Source organism: Pan paniscus, chromosome 13, assembly GCF_029289425.2.
Source record: "Pan paniscus chromosome 13, NHGRI_mPanPan1-v2.0_pri, whole genome shotgun sequence".
NCBI lineage: Eukaryota > Metazoa > Chordata > Mammalia > Primates > Hominidae > Pan > Pan paniscus.
In genome coordinates this window covers 31,860,393-31,879,570 of record NC_073262.2, presented here as the reverse complement: position 1 = coordinate 31,879,570, position 19,178 = coordinate 31,860,393, and the positions used below count along the sequence as shown (strand labels likewise).

The following is a 19,178-nucleotide window of genomic DNA, read 5'->3' as shown; positions in this document are numbered from 1 at the left end:
AAAATAAAGCAAGATGCAATCTTTATATATGACAAAATGGAATTCAGACCAAAAAAAATGATGAGGGATACTTTTGTCAATAATTTTAACTTTCTTGATATTCACTTTGTATTCTTAGATTTGATTATACTTGTTTTACCTGATCTATCATGTTTAAATTATGGATAGTGAGTAAAACTACATTAACTCCTCTATTTGTTTAATTGTTTATTTTTACACTTTCACATATCATTTCCTATTTACTGTTACCTTAATCTCCACATTTGTTCAGTCTCAGTCCTATAATTAAATATATTCGATAGTCACAATATGTCATTTTGTTATAGTTTCACCAGTTATCTCTTGGCTGACTTAAGTTCTTTTTCCAGTAATGAAGAATTCATGGGAAAAATATTAGCTGAACACTTGCTTGATCAATACCAGTAAAACTTATACAATTTGACTTGGTCAAACATAGCATTCATGTATCGTGTTTTTTTTTTCTCTGAGTATTGTGCAGGTATTTCTATATTAGTCTCTGTCATTGAATGGTTGCATTTGATACATTTGAAGCCAATCTGACATTTCTTTCTTTATTCTGACTTAACCTTTTTTGAGTGGAACTTCAGTTTTTTCTCTATCCTTAAAATCCAATAATTTTAACAGGCAGTAACCAAAATTGACCATTCTGAGTTAAGCGCTCCCAACTAACTCAGAGGAGGTTGCATTTTTTCAATGTAGATTCAAATCATTTTTATTTCCTCAAAGTTGTCTTGAATTATAACTTTAAAAAAATTCTTCTCAGGCTTTTCTTCTTTGGAAACTCATTTTGATTATGATAGAACTTATTTATCTGCTTACTAAATTTGTCATTTTCTCTCTAAACTATTTTAAATATATCTTTTTGTTTATTTTTTCTCACAACTATCTTTTGTCCCTTGCTAGTTTTTCCATAGTATCCTGCCTTTCTTGAAGTTTTTCAAATCTTTTTTCCTTTCTTTTATGTGTTTTGTTTTTCTTTTCTAGTTCTTTCCTGATTTCTGCATGCTCATTTTCATCCCTCCTATTGTTAAGATATGTTAATCCTATTCCTACATTTTTACTTGGCTTTTTCCAAACGCATGGAATATTATTTCATTAAACTTCTGTTGTTTTCTTTATGTATTCATTTTCATTACATTTCTCATCCACTTTCAGGCAATCTTTTCCTCGTGCATATTTTTCATCTGCTTGTAGATTTCTCCCATTTTTCATGGAAAATCTTTGTGTTAGTGCTATACCCAGTTCTTTTTTCATTGTTCATCACTGAATGTGTTGAATTTTCCTAGATTAGCAATTTGGGAGAGGTACCTAAGCAGGAGGCTAGGGGAGAAAGGATACAGTAGCCCTTCAGATTTTTCATTTGCTCACTACTTCCATCCCTTAGGGGTCCTGTTGATTCTTTCTATGGATGTGCCTCCTTTTTCTGCAGGATACATAATGTAACCACTGCTCTGAAAATGGCCCTGCTCTCTTGTATTCTATACCCTTAATTGTATCAAGGGTGTAGCTTTTGGAATTCAAATTGGGCACCTTGTTTTTACTTTAGATATATTTTTTTTAAAACTGGAACTTCAGTAGATATTCCATCACTTGAGCTTTTACCATTCTGCTCTGATTTTTTTCAGTTCCTCCTATGCAGATTCCACCCAATATCATCAATATAGGCAGAAGAAACATTGGGGACAAAAAGAGAGGATTATTAAGTTTCTCATAATGAATTACTTGAAACGAGAGAATATATATTAGAAATAAGGTTTCAAAGATATGCCTGGGTTGGTACACTATGAATTTTAATAAGTTAGTGAGAACTGTGTGATATTTTTAAGTGATGGATTTTAAAAAATTAATCATTTGCATAATTAATCAGACTCTGCTAATTAATTCTATAAAACTATATGCAAAATGCATAAAATATTTTTGAAATTAAAATTTGGACTAATAAGGAGGAGTTAAAATGATAATTAGAAACTTTCTTTGATGCAACAATATGTGCTCTTTAAGAAAAATCTGGAAAACATAGGAATAAAGCATAAATTAAAATATTTAACATTTTGGCCATAGTTAAATATGAATGCATACATGTTATTGTTTTAAAACTAGAATCACACTCAAAATATTGTGATCTCTATTTTAATCTTTTTGTATATATATTCTTTTAAATAGGATTTTTATAATGGCTGCAGAGTATCTCTTCATATGCAATGGTGTAATTTGTTTTTATCAGTTCTCCATTACAAGATATTCAGGTGGTTTCAACACTGAAAATTGTATTGTGTTAATTGTCCTAATGAAGCAGGATATTTCCCTGACCCCTTCGCGGAATTCCTGACAGCGGTGCCTCATTTACTCAGCCCCGCTCGCTGCTCTCAACTCCTCGCGGGAGGGAGTGCACGAGCGAACGAGTACTTGAGCTGGAATGAATGAGTGCTGGAATCGGCTGGCCTCTTGGCGCTGGTAGGACCCAACCCCACTCACTCGGACCTGCAGCGTTCCACCCCTCATGGGAGGGAGCGCACAGGTGAGCAGGTGTAGGAACTGGCCCCACGCTTTAGAACCGGCAGGACTGAACTCCATGCAGGCCCCACAGCAGAGTCCAACCGGGGGTGCCTGCGACTCTCAGAGCCCCAGAGGGCACGTTACAGTGCTCTTTTAGCTCTGCTGTCCGCAGTCCGCATTAGTGTTAATAGCTCAGTGGGGCCTCTGACTTTTCACATGAGGCGGCTGCCTTCCACCAGCCAGGGTGAAGAGCCAGTGTGACAGCCAGAGTCTTCTCGAAGTTACGCCACCAAGCTGTCCCTCTGAAGTCAAGCCACTTATCTCCGATGCCCACCTGTATCCTGTCTACTGGCTGAGTCTGGGATTAATATAGGCACAGGATGGGGCGGGGTGGGGCCATGAGTGGTTTAGGAAAAGGCAACATTTGAGCGGGAAAACAGGGATAGAAGTTTTCACTTTGGGCTGTGGTTTCAGGCTTTTCAGCTTGAGGGTGGGAATTCCTGGGGACCTACTCTTTTCTGCCTAGATTTTCTGTGCCTGCTGTTCCCTATCACTAATACACAAATCTTGGTGTACTTCAAATAGTGTAATCCAAATAGTGCAATCCAATTTCGATAAATTGGAAGGAGTAAAATTTCTGGGACAGAAAACAATGCATATTTCCCATATATCTTCTTATATTGTCCTCTAGAAAGATTTTATTACTTATTTATTATCATTATTCAACAGTGGCTGATTTCCTTTTCTTTGAATCTTTAATGAAAATATGCATAATTTTAAATCATTTTGTATATTTGATATATAAAATATGGTCTCATCTTTACATTATAGTGTGAAACATTAGTGAGATTGAGGTGTTTTTGTTTGTTTTGTTTGCTTCTCCTGAATTCATGGGGCACAGATATTTCTCCTTTATAAACTGCCTGTCCCTGTTCTGTAGCTGGGTTGCTCTTGGTACATTTTCCTCTTTCTATGTAAAAACTCTTAGTGAAAACTCTTTCATATGGGACAAATATCACTTCTCTTCCCCATCTCTGGTTTGCCTTGCAATTTTGTCTGTTTTTTTAATACAGAATTTTAAATGTTTATAAATCTGTTGGTATGTTCCTTTGAATTTTCTTCTGTTTTATACTTAGAAATTTCTGTTTTGAAAATCATGAGTATGTAAATATAATTTTTTCATTTTTGCATTTTGGAAATGTCATAATTAAGAGGTGATAATTGTGACTTGATCTGAGGACTGTTTCTGTATTTACCATCGTATCTCATTTGTCTCACTGATGTTTCTTTACTAGAATTAGTCTCATTTATGTACTGCATTTTATAATATGCGATATTATCATATAAAGCATATAAGATACTATTACAAGATAATATAGCATATTCCTCGCTATACTTTTCTATTCTATATAAATTTTAAAACATTTTGTCATCTCCCAAAAAATAGTGCCTTGGAATTTTTATTTTGACATCACTAAAACTAAAATATTTGGGGATAATTGATTAGAAGCAACATGATATTTCTCTTTCTAAATTTTTTATATTTTTCTCTAAATTGTTTTATAGTCTTTTTCATGTAATATATACACACACGTATGTGATTTTCCCTATATATTTTGTATTTTATGTCTGGCTTATTTTACATTCTTTTTTTTTTTTTTTTTTTTTGAGATGGAGTCTCACTCTGTCACCCAGGTTGGAGTGCAGTGGCTCCATCTCGGCTCACTGCAACCTCCCCCTCTGGGTTCAAGCGATTCTCCTGCCTCAGCCTCCTGGTAGCTGGGACTACAGGTGTATGCCACCATGCCCGTCTAATTTTTGTATTTTTAGTAGAGACGGTGTTTCACCCTGTTGGTCAGGCTGGTCTCAAACTCCTGACCTCATGATCCACCCACCTTGGCCTCCCAAAGTGCTGGAATTACAGGTGTGAGCCACAGTGCCTAGCCCATATTCTTATTAACAATATGAGGCCAGGCGTAGTGGCTCAGGCCTGTAATCCCAGCACTTTGGGAGGCTGAGGCGGGCCGATCACCTGAGGTCGGGAGTTCAAGACCAGCCTGACCAACATGGTGAAACCCCGTCTCTACTAAAAATACAAAAAAGTTAGCCGGGCGTGGTGGCACATGCCTGCAACCCCAGCTACTTGAGAGGCTGAAGCAGGAGAATTACTTGAACCCGGAAGGCGGAGGTTGCGGTGAGCCAAGATTGCTCCATTGCACTCCAGCCTGGGCAACAAGAGCAAAATTCTGTCTCAAACAAAACAAAACAAAACAAAAACAATATGAAAGCAACCAATTTCCTTTAAAAGTATTTTTAAAACTTTCAACAATTGTATGGGCTTTTTGGGTACATTTCTCTTTAGAGATTCTATTGTGAAAATATTGTATTAATTGTTTGACCTTTTTGAGCTTTTAGCTTAATTTTAAAATAAAAACTGCTTAATATTTTTGTTCATTTTATATTAAATAAAAACCGGTCATTAACTATAACTCTTAAGTTGACATTTCACACAAAAATAATAATAGAGATGGATAGATTTTTATCCTCATTCTTTTAATTATAAATATTAATTACCATATGATACCATATAGTATTTTATCTGCTGAAGTATTTGATGACTTATATTATAAATGGCTTTATAATGCAGGCCCCAGATTTCTAAATTAGTAGTGTTTATTTTTATAGATCAAAATATCATGTCCAGTCACAGTGGCTCATACCTGTAATCCCAGCACTTTGGGAAGCCAAGGCTGATGAATCACTTGAGCTCAGGAACTCAAGACCAGCCTGGCCAACATGGTGAAACCCTATCTCTACTAAAAAGACAAAAACTAGCCGGGCATGGTGGTGCATGCTTGTAGTCTCAGCTACTTGAGAGGCTAAGGCACAAGAATCGCTTGAACCCAAGAGGCAGAGGTGGCAGTGAGCTGAGATCACGCCACTGCACTCCAGCCTAGGCAGCAGAGCAAGACTCCATCCAAAAAAACCCCCAAAAACCTAATGTTTTATTTATATTTTAGATTAGTGGGATGGTTTGGCCATGAACTCAGCACCAGATTTAAGATGGATAACAGTAAGTGTATTTATTTTACCTAATAAGTCATTTTTATTTTTACTTTATTTCAATGTTCATCTGTCTTTGTATTATGTGTAATGTATATGCCCCAGGGAGAGTGCACTTCAAAAATGTCACTGAGAATTCTCAAATAAGAAATGACATTTCCAGAGTGTAAGACTAAGAGTTTATAGATTTTAGCATGATTTTGAGTCTATCCCTTAGCAGGGAGATAAAAGAAAATGAAGTCCAAGGTAAGGGTCATGTGGCTTGGTCAGGTGCCATCAACATAGAGTGCCTGAAACACTGGGCATGGAGAACAGGAGGAAATTTGGGGCTTGGAGTCAGATCCAGAAAGACCTGGGTGTTAATCACACTTTGCTGCTTAATAGTTTTTTGATCCTGCACAAGTTATATCATCTTGTGTCATTGTTTTTTCTTTCCCACTTATCTAATGTGAATAATAAAATCCATTTAAAGATTTGGTTTTAGGGTTAGTCAAGCTCAAAACAATAAGCCAAGTAGGACACAGCAGTACCTTAATAAATACTCATTTTCACTCCTCTTTTTTCCTATTTTCCTTTTGTGGCTTTTGCCATGTACCAAAGAGTGTAGCAATTCCTGTGAGCAGTTAACCCCAGCAGATAGAAGTGAAACTCTACCATGCAGAGCTTCCTTTTCCTGCATGACCTCATTTCTCAATCACATGGGATGCAGAAAGATCATACGTGCTTTGAGAGTTCAACATAAACTTGATCCTTCAGATTGCTTTAAACCCTGAGATACTGTTTTAAATTTGTTTTCATTTTTTATTGACTTTATTTTTTTGTTTTTGAAACAAGGTCTTGTTCTGTCACCTAGGCCAGAGTACAGTGGTGCGATCAAGCTCAGTTCAACCTTGATATTCCTGGCTCAAGCAATCTTCTCGCCTTAGCTTCCTAAGTAGCTGGGACTAGAGGTGTGCACCACCATGACTGGATGATGATGATGATGCTGATTATTATTATTATTATTTAGTGGAGATGAGGTCTTGCTATGTTGTCCAGGCTGGCCTGAGATAATATTTTATATATATAGGTGCTCTTTGACTTACAATGGGGTTATTTCCTGATAAGCCCATCATAAGCTGAAAATATCTTAAGTAAAAAATGCATTTAATATACCTAATCTATAGAACATCATAGCTTAGCCTAGCCTACCTTAAAACACATTCAAAACACTCACGTAGCCTAGAGTTGGGCAAAACTATCTAACACAAATCCTATTTTATAATAAAGCATTGAATATATTATATGATTTATTGAATACTATACTAAAAGTGGAAAACACAATGGGTGTATGGGTACTCGAAGTATGGCTTCTACTTAAGATGTACTGCTTTTGTATCACTGTAAAATTGAACAATTTTAAGTCAAACCATTGTTAAGTCAGGGACCATTGGTATGCAGATTTGTAGCAACCAAATTGCAAAATGGGATATTCCAGTCAAGTCAGGATACCTGTATTTTACCTTGGCTGCTAAAATAATTAGATCTGTTATTATACCAGTTATTTAAATTCTTTGAGATGGGTTTTCTTATTTGGAAATAAAGGAATTGAATTTGATCAGGGGTAGCAAACTTTTTCTGTGAAAGGCCAGATAGGAAATATTTTAAGCTTTCTACGCTATACAGTCTCTGTGGCAAATACTCAATTCCGTCATTGTGGTGGTAAAGCAGCCATAGGTGATACATAAGTGAAAGACTGTGGCTATGTTTTCATAAAACTGTATTTTAAAAAGCAGGGCCTGGCACGAAGACTCACGCCTGTAATCCCAGCACTTTGGGAGGCAAGGCAGATGGATCAATTGATCACAGGAGTTTGAGACCAGCCTGGGTGACACAGTGAGACCTTGTCTCTATAAAAACTACAGAAATTAGCCAGGAGTGGTGGTATGCATCTGTAGTCCCAGCTACTTGGGAGCCTGAGGCGGGAAGATCACCTGAGCCCGGGGAGGTCAAGGCTGCAGTGAGCCATGATTGAGCCACTGCACTCCGGCCTGGGTGACAGAGTGATACTCTGTCTCAAAAACAAAAACAAAACTAGTGGGTCAAATTTGGCCCACAGGCCATATGGCCATGTATTAGTCTGTTTTCACACTGCTATAAAGATACCACCTGAGACTCAGTAATTTGAAAAGGAAAGAATTTTAATTGACTCACAGTTTCACATGGCTGGGGAAGTCTCAGGAAACTTACAATCATGTCAGAAGGCAAAGGGAAAGCAAGGCACGTATGAGGTGATGGGAGGTGAGAGAAAGAGAGAGAGAGAGAGAGTGCATAAAAACTGCTGTTTTTGGCCGGGCGCGGTGGCTCACGCCTGTAATCCCAGCACTTTGGTAGGCCAAGGCGGGCGGATCACGAGGTCAGGAGATCGAGACCACCCTGGCTAACACTGTGCAACCCCATCTCTACTAAAAATACAAAAAAATTAGCTGAGCGTGGTGGCAGGCGCCTGTAGTCCCAGCTACTCGGAAAGCTGAGGCAGGAGAATGGCGTGAACCCGTGAGGCGGAGGTTTCAGTGAGCTGAGATTGCGCCACTGCACTCCAGCCTGGGCAACAGAGCGAGACTCCATCTCAAAAAAAAACAAAAACAAAACAAAACAAAAACTGCTGTTTTTAAAACCATCAGATCTTGTGAGAACTCCTTCACTATCATGAGAACAGCATGTGGGAAACCGCCCCCATGATCCATTCACCTCCCATCAGGACCCTCCCTCAACATATGGGGATTACAATTCAAGATGAGATTTGGGTGGGGACACAGAGCCAAACCATATCACCATAGTTTGCTTAATCCTGGATTTGATAACTATAAAAAAGTCATCAAGTTTTAACATTCTTTTAGTCAGTCATAGTGTTAACTTATCTCTGACTAGCTATCTTAACCCTATTGAATTTAACTTGCTACAGTTCAATCTGCTTAATTCTAATTAGTAGAGCATCTGTTATTAATGTACCTTTTTTATATACTTAGGCAGATCTTTTTTTTAAAGCTCCCTCTATTGTATGTATGTGTGTGTGTGTGTGTGTGTGTGTGTGTCTGTGTGTGTTCTCTAAGAGAAACCACTTGACCTAACAATCCTAGAGCTAAAAGTCACCTTCATAGGTCATTTCATTCATATTTCTGCCTTTGGGCGACATTACAATTACATGCCACTAAAAGCTGATGTTCTCTCTCATTGACATGGTTTCATAATAGAATAGCAAATGTTGAGCAGAATAAGGAATCCTGGCTTGGGAATAGGAAGGCAGAGAATGGGGTCCAGAAAAACTTCCAGAAGAGGTCATTTTTACCTTGGGTCTAAGATTTCTGGTGTTCTGCTAAGAAGGTGGGGACAAGGGAGGTGGGAACTGCTGGTAAACGGGAAATAACGTCGATATTTTAGTTCCATGGAGTTTATCTTAAATATCTCAGAAATCCTACTTAGGAAGAAAAGTTTAAGTCTTGTTCTTTTACTCTCCAGTACTCTAGTATCTTTATGGACACTTTTAAAGTTACCTTCTATGATAATGACATGATATTAATTTCTCAGAACTGCAGTTAATCCCTGGGGTCTGTGGATTCCGAATTTCAAATCCTCCCATTTTGTTGGTCTGTTCCTTGCATGCTAGTTTAGAGGTAAGTGATGTGTGTTTCAACCTTCCCACATCTTTGCGTTTTTTCTTGATCTGATTGTGACAATTCGTAGTACTTTCTCTGCTACATAGCAAGATGATACATGTGCACTGTGCATGAACAAGGGACAGAAGGCAGCATTCCCCTTTAGGACAGTGATGATGTGGTGAGGGTCTCCCTTCATTCATGTCACCAGCCCCCAGCACAATGCTTGGCACATTGTTGGCACATAGTAAATATTAAATGGAACTCTTTTGGGGAGATACGTTTTTTACTCCACTTAGAATCTGTTTAAACATGAATAAGTTCTTTAACCTTCTCTTGGCCTCTCTTTATACCAAATAAGCATGCAATATTTAGTTCTTCATAAATTCGCTCATTCAACATAAATTTATTGAGAAAATATTGTGTGCCTGATGTGATTACTGGGGACTGTACTTTTTCTAGTTCATTGTAGGTGAATGAACTGACCAAGTACCATGTGACAAAGCCAGGAAAGACTTACTTGAAGGAAAAAAGAATAATCAGAGTAAACCAAAGATTAAATAAGGTTGTCTCATAAGGTAGGGTGGTTTTATGATTTTTTTAAATTGGGACTTCTATGCCATTATATCCATTTATAGTCTCCACTATCACTGACTCAATATTTTCCTTTAAATTAATTTATATTTTTATTTAGGTAAATTTAGTCTCACCCTGAAATGATAAATATACATAACAAGAAAATGAAATTGTGATTCCTTAGATACTATTATTTAGTATTAGACTAAATGTGGCCAAGTAAAAATATATAGGTTATATAGTATAAAATTCACATATAATGTAAATGTATAAATATTTACATAAATAATGTAAATATATAAAGTAAATGTATATTTTGTATACCTATATTTAAGTAAAATATATTTTAAGTAAATGTGCATATATATTTCTAATAGAAGTTTTACATAGAACTATTCAAACAAGGATTTGAAATTTTTTCATGTCTCCTTCTAAAATCATGTAGTTTATGATATTTTAGCAAAAACTTATAGAGGATTTCAGCATCAAATGAGTGACAGGATGAAGATTCAAAATTCCTTCTAATCTAAAATTGCATAATTCTCTGAACACTTACAGCAGTTTCTCATTCTGGCCACTGGATGGCAGCATCAAGTTCCTCTGTTTTTATTAAATTTCACCACTGGGTAGTGATCATCACCTCATTTCATTCTGTCTCAATTTAAAGCGCACCTACTCAGTTTAACCACTAGATGGAGCTTGTGTTGTTTTCACTTCATGGCAGAATTTTTCTTTAACTTGGAAAATAGACACAGTAACGAGATTTTTCAGCCAGTGATATATATTTTTGACAGTTTTTTGAGTTAAAAATCTGCTTAGTAAATCAGATAATGATATTTGAGTTGTTTTTATAGTATCCATTCAGATAAATATTTTGTTTAAACATTTTAAAACAAAATAAAGTTTCTGCATTCCTTGCAAGTTTGTATCAGCGAGATGTGTGACAATATCAGAAGCACCAGGACATACCTTAGGAAGAGCTTGTACCTAAAGTAATTTCCTCTGGTGCACCATATCTTTGCAAATAACTTCTCAGACGTACCTGGAAATTTCCTTTTAGACGCCCTCACTTTGGCATACTTTCTGCAGTGGACTGGCTTTTCTAGTAGTATTCACCCTTCTCTTGTGGGAAAGGAAGCACATTCCTATTCTTCCAGCCACTGTTTTCCTACCACACTGTATTAGAGTCACCTAGACAAAGTTTTTATTTTCAGTTATAATCTGAGAACTGATTTATTTTTTCTTTTTAATATCTAAACTTAAACCTCAGCCTCCTGAGTAGCTGGGACTACAGGTGTGCACCGCTACACCGGGCTAATTTTTGTAGTTTTTGTACAGACAAAGTCTTACTATGTTACCCAGTCAATATCTAAACTTAAAACCCTAAAAGCCACAAGAAGAATGATATGCATTTCTCTGGATCTTCTAATCACTTACATATTTCCCTTGAGCCTCTTTCTGCTCATTTCACTGCTGAGACTATGTTCTAACCAAAATTATCTTTAGTTAATCAAGCCTTATGTTGGTAAAAGTGTTTTTTCAAAATTCTTTCCTACTGTAAATTGCAAAATTTTTGAATTACAAACTAATGCATTGAATTGCTTCCCTTTCTCTAACTGTTAAAATGTCTTATTTTCTAGACATTTATGGGTTTCTCATGTGAGTAAGCGTCAGTGAATTAACTATGCTTCTATTAATACTTACCTTCCTTTAAGTTTTATTTATTTATATTTAGAGATGAGGTCTTGCTCTGTTGTTCAGACTGGAATGCAATAGTACGATCATGGCTTAGCATGGCCTCAAACTCCTGGGGTTCAAGTGATCCTCCTGCCCCCACCTTCCAGGTGACTGGGACTGCAGGACTGCACCACCACACTTGGCTGATTATTATTATTTATTTATTTTATTTCTTTATTTTTGAGACAGGGTCCCCTTCTGTCACTCCTAGAGTGCAGTGATGGGATCTCAGCTCACTGCAACCTCTGCCTCCTGGACTCAGTTGATCTTCCCACCTCAGCCTCCACAGCAGCTGGGACTACAAGAGTGCACCACCATGCCTGACTAATTTTTGTATTTTTTTATAGAGACAGGATTTTGCCATGTTGCCCAGGCTGATCTCGAACTACTGGCTGCAAGTGGTCCTCCTGAGTAGCTAAGACTACAGGGCATGCCACTGTGCTCAGCTTATTTTTAAATTTTTTTAGAGATGAGGTCTGGCTATGTTGTCCACGTTAATCTGGAACTCCTGGCCTCAAGCGATTCTCCTGCCTCAGTCTCCTGTTTGAAATGTTTGTTTTTCAGTGCTATAAAGAAATAGCACTTGAAGGCAAATTTGATTTATTTAGTAAGGTCATTTTTACTTCCTGCAGAAAGGATACACTCGCCAGCAGTTTTGCCATGAGAGTACACCGAACAAAGGAGACAGGGTCATTTATAACCTGACGTGTCCACCCTACTGCTGTGTCCAGTTCCAATGGCTGGAATGGGACCTCCCATTCTGTATTTGTCCCGATTGGCTAGTAACTTAGAACTTTTTAAAAGACGTAAAGGTAGAGGGTAACAAAGGAAGGAGGAAGTAACTTGTGGAATGCTAAGAAAGGTAAAAACACTTTTAAATAAGGAAGAGGAACAGGCTGTGACCTAATGCTGCTTGGACCAGTATAAGCATGTCAGGGCAAATATTTAGGCTAAATTGTGGGAGCTAAAAACATAAAGTATATTGATGTATTTATTACAGCTAGCAGATATTTCAGAATGTTAGCACAGGTCTTTGAATAAATTTTGCTTCTAAGAGAAGTTACTATTTATTCCTAATTAGACGGGAAGGAAAGTCTTTGAAGAGGAACCTCTACTTTACTTTTTATACTCCTAAGCAGTTGGGATGACAGACGTGAACCACTGCACTCAGCCACCTTATCTTTTTAAACCAGTTTATTCCATTTTAGGAGATAGGTGGTTGAAGTTTCAATAAACGAAAGAAGTAAATGCATGAATCAAACTGCCTCTTTGTTGTCTCTACTTTTAAGAAATATTCAACACAGTCAAATACGAACTGGAGGAGAGATTCTATACTTAAGAATCAATCATATATAAATAAGACCTTAGATTTTTAATGCAATGACTTTTTAAAAAGATATTAATATGGCTTTTTTAAATAAATACGTGTGTATATGGTTGATTGATATAAAAAATAGCACATTGTAATCAGTTTCAAACTGTCCTTTTGTTTATATTTTTTGATCCGAATCATTTATACAATAATTCTTAAAATATTGTGGATCAAGGGATGAAGCCTGAGGCCAGGAACCTGGTAGCAAGTACTCTCTCCCTCAATGGACACGAAGTGTGACCTTACACAAGCAACAACTCCCTTTGGATGTATTTGCCTTATTTTTTAAAGTAAGATGTTTGGACAAGATTATTTTGGAAGTCTCCTCACTTTCCAAAATACTTAAATTTAAACAATACGTATATTATATTTTGAGGGTTCATATTTATGTGTTGCAATAGGTAGACAATATTTAGTCCCTTTCAGTATTCTGAATTCATAATGAAATAAATGGCTTCAAAATACAAAGTTAGAGCATTCAATTAAAATACATGGCGAGTCAGAAGACTCAACAAAGAAATGTACTATACGTTTCCTTTCAAATTTCCTAGAGAGACAGTTTTAAGAATTTAAGAGAAAAATATGACAATTGAAAACATCACACCAAACTTATTTTTCCTGTTTAAACTTATCTAGCTTTTCAAGCTTTGTGTTCATTTTGTCAGTAAGAAAAAAAATACAAGTAGTTGAAACTCTGCAAAGTATTATCTTCTAAGCTGAATATTTTTCAAACCACAGTTTTCATTTTTTCTAATTTAAAAAAATTATTTTCTCAATATTGAAAGCATAACATTTATGAGAATCAAAAAAGAAAATGGAATATTTATGTTACTTCCCTATTATTCTCTCTCAATATTTTTATGTGAAGCTCAGAATAGACTTTTACCCTCTGTGAGATGAATTTAAAAGTGCCTCAGAATGCAGTTGCCCTTATTGTGGTTGTAATGGAGAAAGTAAGTTTTATATTTAAAAGTTATTTTATGATTAAAGAGTGGCAACATTCCACAGTATATTAAGATGGAAGCTATTTGTCATACCAAAAAAATTGGTTTCTGGTTATCAAGAGAAAGCTTCAAGAGCAACATTCCCTACGTCCCTTTAAAAACTAAATGCAAGTAATATTCCTCAAAGTTTTACTAACCTATGCACACAAATGAACTATCATTAAATGTGATACTTCACATATCGATTGCCCCCATGTACATATTAGGGCACCCATAGCATAACCACAAAATTTCCTAGAATTATTTATTATTTAGTATTTCTTAGAATATTATTAAGCTCCAGAGAGAATCTTGGAAAGATTCCTCACATAGTCTTTTTATTCCAAACTTCACAGCCAAACCAGCTGTGGCCCGTGCCTTGCCTGTCCCTGCTCCTCTGGGAGAATTTTGATTCTTGTCCCTTGACCCAAAACTTGGCAGTGTTCCCTTGAGTCTTCATTATGCCAAGTCTACCTACATTTGCTTTGCCCAAGAAAATGAAGGAGATGCCTCCTACCAAACTCTGTGTAACCTGGGTCATCTGAATCTTGGAGCACTATTATTTGTACTGCAGATCTCTCTCGGGGGCTTATGAAGCCAAGATATCAGCCTCTACTTGAGCTGTCTCTGTAGACTTCAGACATTGTCTGGGAGTTGTGGTTGAAGAGAGAGACAGGCACCATTCTGTCCTGTTTTGCCTCTCTTGCTTAGATATCATTTACCTTCAGTACAGTTCCCAGCCTCTCCTTCAGCCAATCCATAGCCTCTATACAGTATAGTTCCAGGAAATCTATGGCTGAATGGTTTGAGTTTTATTAGAGTGCCTGCCTACACATGCCACGTGTACATACAGGAATAACTGTTTTCATAGACTTGATAAAGTCTCAATATCACCAAATGACCCTATCTTTGCTCTTGATATCTTTGCTCATGACACAGAAAAGGAACATTAAGTGGCAGGCCAGTGCATCACGCTCTGTTTGCAGTTCATTTAGTTCTTATACATAGGATATATTTTTACACTCTACTTGACCTTAAGAGATAAGCCAGAAAAGCACATCTGTTCTGACCCCTAATATTCCAACACCAGTTATTGTGTGCCCTTGTCACTCATCTTAATATAAGACATCTCAGCCCACAAATGGCAGTATTTTCACACCAGTGCTAGAGTTTAGAAGGGGGGAAATGAGAGAAACCAAGCCCAAATGCTTCAGTAAAAATAAATGCATTATCTAATATTATTTGCTTTCCTCTCTGAGGAAACTTAGCATTATTATTTAACTGCTTGTTTTCTTACTGTTAAACTGGAAGAGATTTGGGAGTCAGTAAAGCAGTTATAAATATCACCAGTAACACTGCTTTCCACATTTGCACATGTTTAGATCATATTGCACTTTTTTGAGGATAAACAAACTTTACATCAAAGTTGGAAAAGTCTTCTTGATTATGATTTCAAAAAGTGGTTTTGGGGAAAAGCTTACATTGTATGATATTTAAATCCATTTATTAAGGTATGTTTTACTTGATTATACTAACTTAATTTAAAATAATTTTGAAGGTATGTTCCCGGACCAAATTGAGGGTTGGGCTGCTATTTCTCATGGCCCAATAACAAGATGCAGATGAACAGGGGAGGAAGAGAGTTTTTATTTCTGTAACTGGTTACAGGGAGAAGGCCTGGAAATTATCACCAGACCAACTCAAAATTACGAAGTTTTACAGGTGTAAGTGTGCATTCATCTGAAGACATAAGTGATTAACTTCTTTTAATCTACAACTAAGGTCTGAGTCCTGAAGACCTTCCTCTGGAGCCTCAGTAAATTTACTTAATCTAAATGGGTCCAGGTGCTGGAGTGATTACCCTTATCTTGTCTTCTGCTAAATCACTGAAGTTTGAGGAGTTCCTTTAGACCTTCAATAAACTTGTTTGTAGAGGCCTGGAGAGTTTCTTCACAACCACAGTAAAACTTGTTTAATCCTGAATGGGTCCTGTTAAGAATTCCTTCATTATTCTGTCATGCTTTAAGGCCCAGGGAAAGCCTAGGCAAAACTCTTGATAGGCTTTTATTCATCCCGGCCTTTGTATAAGGGCACTGACTTTTTTAGTTTTCAATATTTAACGTAACCACTCGGTCAGTACTGAAACAGTTGTGATGGAGGCCTGCATTAGTGAAACCTGGCCTGCCACAGGTACATGATATTAACTTACATTTTCTTCCTTTGCAAGTTTTATTTAAGTGACATTTGTACAATTTTTCTGTCATGGAAATTTTACCTTCAGTATTTAATAGCAAAGCATTTAAAGGAGGGCATGATTTTACACAAAAAGATTATGTAAAGGGAGATATTTATTGGAAAGATCAAATATGGGCATTTCCTTTTTATGCATGATTTACTCTTAATTTTTGCTTCTTTGTAAATCAATAAGACACTTTAATCTGATTGTTTCTCATTCCACAGATCTTTAAGCAAGCGACAATGAAGGCATTACGGAAAAAATCTGTTTTGCTAACTGGCTATCTGGAATACCTGATCAAGCATAACTATGGCAAAGATAAAGCAGCAACCAAGAAACCAGTTGTGAACATAATTACTCCGTCTCATGTAGAGGAGCGGGGGTGCCAGCTAACAATAACATTTTCTGTTCCAAACAAAGATGTTTTCCAAGAACTAGAAAAAAGAGGAGTGGTTGTAAGTATGTCTCGCTTTGCTACCAGATTTGTCTATGGGCCGCATGTTAGGGATAAAATTTGGATTCTTTGATTTATTCATTGTTGCATGTTATTTCACATCAGTCAGTCAATTAAGGATAAATTAAGTGCCAACTAAGCCCTCAGCACTGTGCTAACTGCAAGGCATAGAGATCTGTCGTTTCTGATAAAAGAGAAGATACCACAAACTTGGCTTATAGGAATAGTTTTTTGTAACTTACTCATTCTTTTCATAACAGTTTGGGCAGAAAAAAGTTATTATTTCATCATACTCAGTCAGGACATTGTTTTCTCTAGTCTGTACTACAATTCATTTATTGGATGAATGGAATTAAAGATCATACCAATTTATTGAAGGGTTATAAAAGAAAGTCTTATTTAGTCGCTTGATCAAATTAAGTTATTTTCAACCTTGTCACTTCTGTCAAAAAAGATATATATACACTTCTCAGGAGTGGTAACATTGCAAGGAATAATTTTTTTTTAACCCTTCGGCCTATATGACCTTCTTGGTCTCTTGAAGAGAACTAATAAATGTGAACTGAGTAATTTCAGGGAAAAAAGATAATGTATCTACTTCCAATGATTATGTAATTAAGGCATTGCTTGGCTCATGTTTACCTGTAGGAGAGGTTACTCCCAGATGCTGGAGACACAAGTCAGAAGTTCAAGGTTCTAAATCAAACTCTGCTGTTGTCAAACTCTGTCCTCTTTGGAAAGTTCATAGGATCTATTGGCTTGAAATTTTCATCCGTATTTGGGGTATAAAATAAATTACCTCCAAGAGTTGTGATTGGATTGAAATGGGACAGCACACATAAACTATATACTATATTGTCTAGCCTATAGCAGGTGTTTTCTAAAGTTAACCATAGTGATCTCTAGGCATGTCAAATTATCTGGTGCTACTTCAGGACCTACAATGTAGCCCACTTCTTATTTGTGAGATCAAAGATTAGAGAATTAAGTTCAAGGATAATTTACTAAAACTCTCTAGACCCTAATGAGGTTTTCATTCACTTAAATTCACCCAAGAATTCCAGTCCTTCCATGGGGTCCCCACAGGAAAAAAAAAACAAAATGTATTTATGGTCTATTAAATGCTTAAGGAAGATAGTTGCTGAATAGATTTCAGGAATTTATCTTGGCTATTTATGCACCAATCCATTCTTATTTCTTAAATTATTATCAAGAGAAAAGTTTCATAAAACAGAAAAACACCATGTTTTAAAGTAAAAAAATTTTGCATGTATATTAATTTTTAGGGAAATCATTATGAAAGTGCTTTACATAAGTTTATCTGGAATGTAGATTTTCAACGTGTGAATAACGCTAACATTATTGTGGCTTTGTTTTTTCCCCACAGTGTGACAAGCGGAATCCAAATGGCATTCGAGTGGCTCCAGTTCCTCTCTATAATTCTTTCCATGATGTTTATAAATTTACCAATCTGCTCACTTCTATACTTGACTCTGCAGAAACAACAAATTAGCAGTGTTTTCTAGAACAACTTAAGCAAATTATACTGAAAGCTGCTGTGGTTATTTCAGTATTATTCAATTTTTAATTATTGAAAGTATGTCACCATTGACCACATGTAACTAACAATAAATAATATACCTTACAGAAAATCTGATATAGTTTTTCAGAGTCTGTGGCACTAAGGAGTCCACAGGGCTGCCTAGGTGCTTGGTGTTTGGGGGACCAAAACTGTGTTGGTTCAAGTATTATCTATACAGTCTCGATAAGCTGTCACATTTCATGGTCATTGAAATGTTTTATGTTGGTTTAATTTCTGATTTAACTGACAACTTCATAATGTATGTGCAATTATTGTGTCAAATTTGGAAATATTACCTGAGCTTCAATTTACCAAGGAGTTTCTTTGAAGCATTGTAGTCTGATATATATATATATATATATATATATATATATATATGATAGTGGCTTTCAAATATTTTTTGGGTACAATCCACATTGCTCCTGCTGATCTGTAATATCAGAAACCAGTATTTATGTGAATATATGAGAAATATTATTGATTCTAAGATATTTTATCATATTTTAACATCTTTGAAAGAGGACCCATCTTTCAATTTTCAATCAATAGTTTCTTACAGTCACCACTGGCCATCTTTCTCGTTACCATCTGTGAAATTAGCATGCATCTCAAATAAACAGTTACCATCTTCTATTTGATAAAATAGTCTAAATAGCAAAAATAAAAGTTTTTACAATTATTTGCCTGTGCTCTAATAGGTACTATTCTATTTTATCTCATAAGAAATGTTGGAAACTCATTATATTGATTTCCTTACCCACTCATGGGCCCTAATTCACACTTTTTAAGAATGTTTCTTTCTTTAATGTTATCATAATCTCTTACTTTTTAAATGAGAACTTCCCCTAATATAAGAGCTTAGATATTATATTACTATGTTTCCATAGTAAATAAATAACCCCAAGATCTTTTTGGGGATTAGAGGCATAAGAAATATGTGCTCCATCTCTTGACATCTTTATCTCAAATCTATGGACCTTTCTTACCCATTGTGAAAAACCTAAAGTTACACTTAGCCCTGTT

At 36.1% G+C, this 19,178-nt stretch overlaps 1 protein-coding gene across 6 annotated transcripts in view; it reads left to right on the top strand.

Annotated features, from left to right (window-relative positions):
* Window positions 1-18,225, top strand: part of KYNU (kynureninase) — a 290,523-nt gene extending 272,298 nt beyond the window's left edge. For all 6 annotated transcript variants that reach the window (XM_055108492.2, XM_055108490.2, XM_055108491.2 and 3 more), the window contains 4 exons: window positions 5,538-5,590; window positions 9,148-9,233; window positions 16,344-16,574; window positions 17,961-18,225. In XM_055108492.2, the coding sequence (XP_054964467.1) occupies window positions 5,538-5,590; window positions 9,148-9,233; window positions 16,344-16,574; window positions 17,961-18,086 (496 nt within the window). In that variant the 3' untranslated portion in view covers window positions 18,087-18,225. The remainder of the gene's footprint in view (window positions 1-5,537; window positions 5,591-9,147; window positions 9,234-16,343; window positions 16,575-17,960) is intronic.
* Window positions 18,226-19,178: the final 953 nt, after the last annotated feature.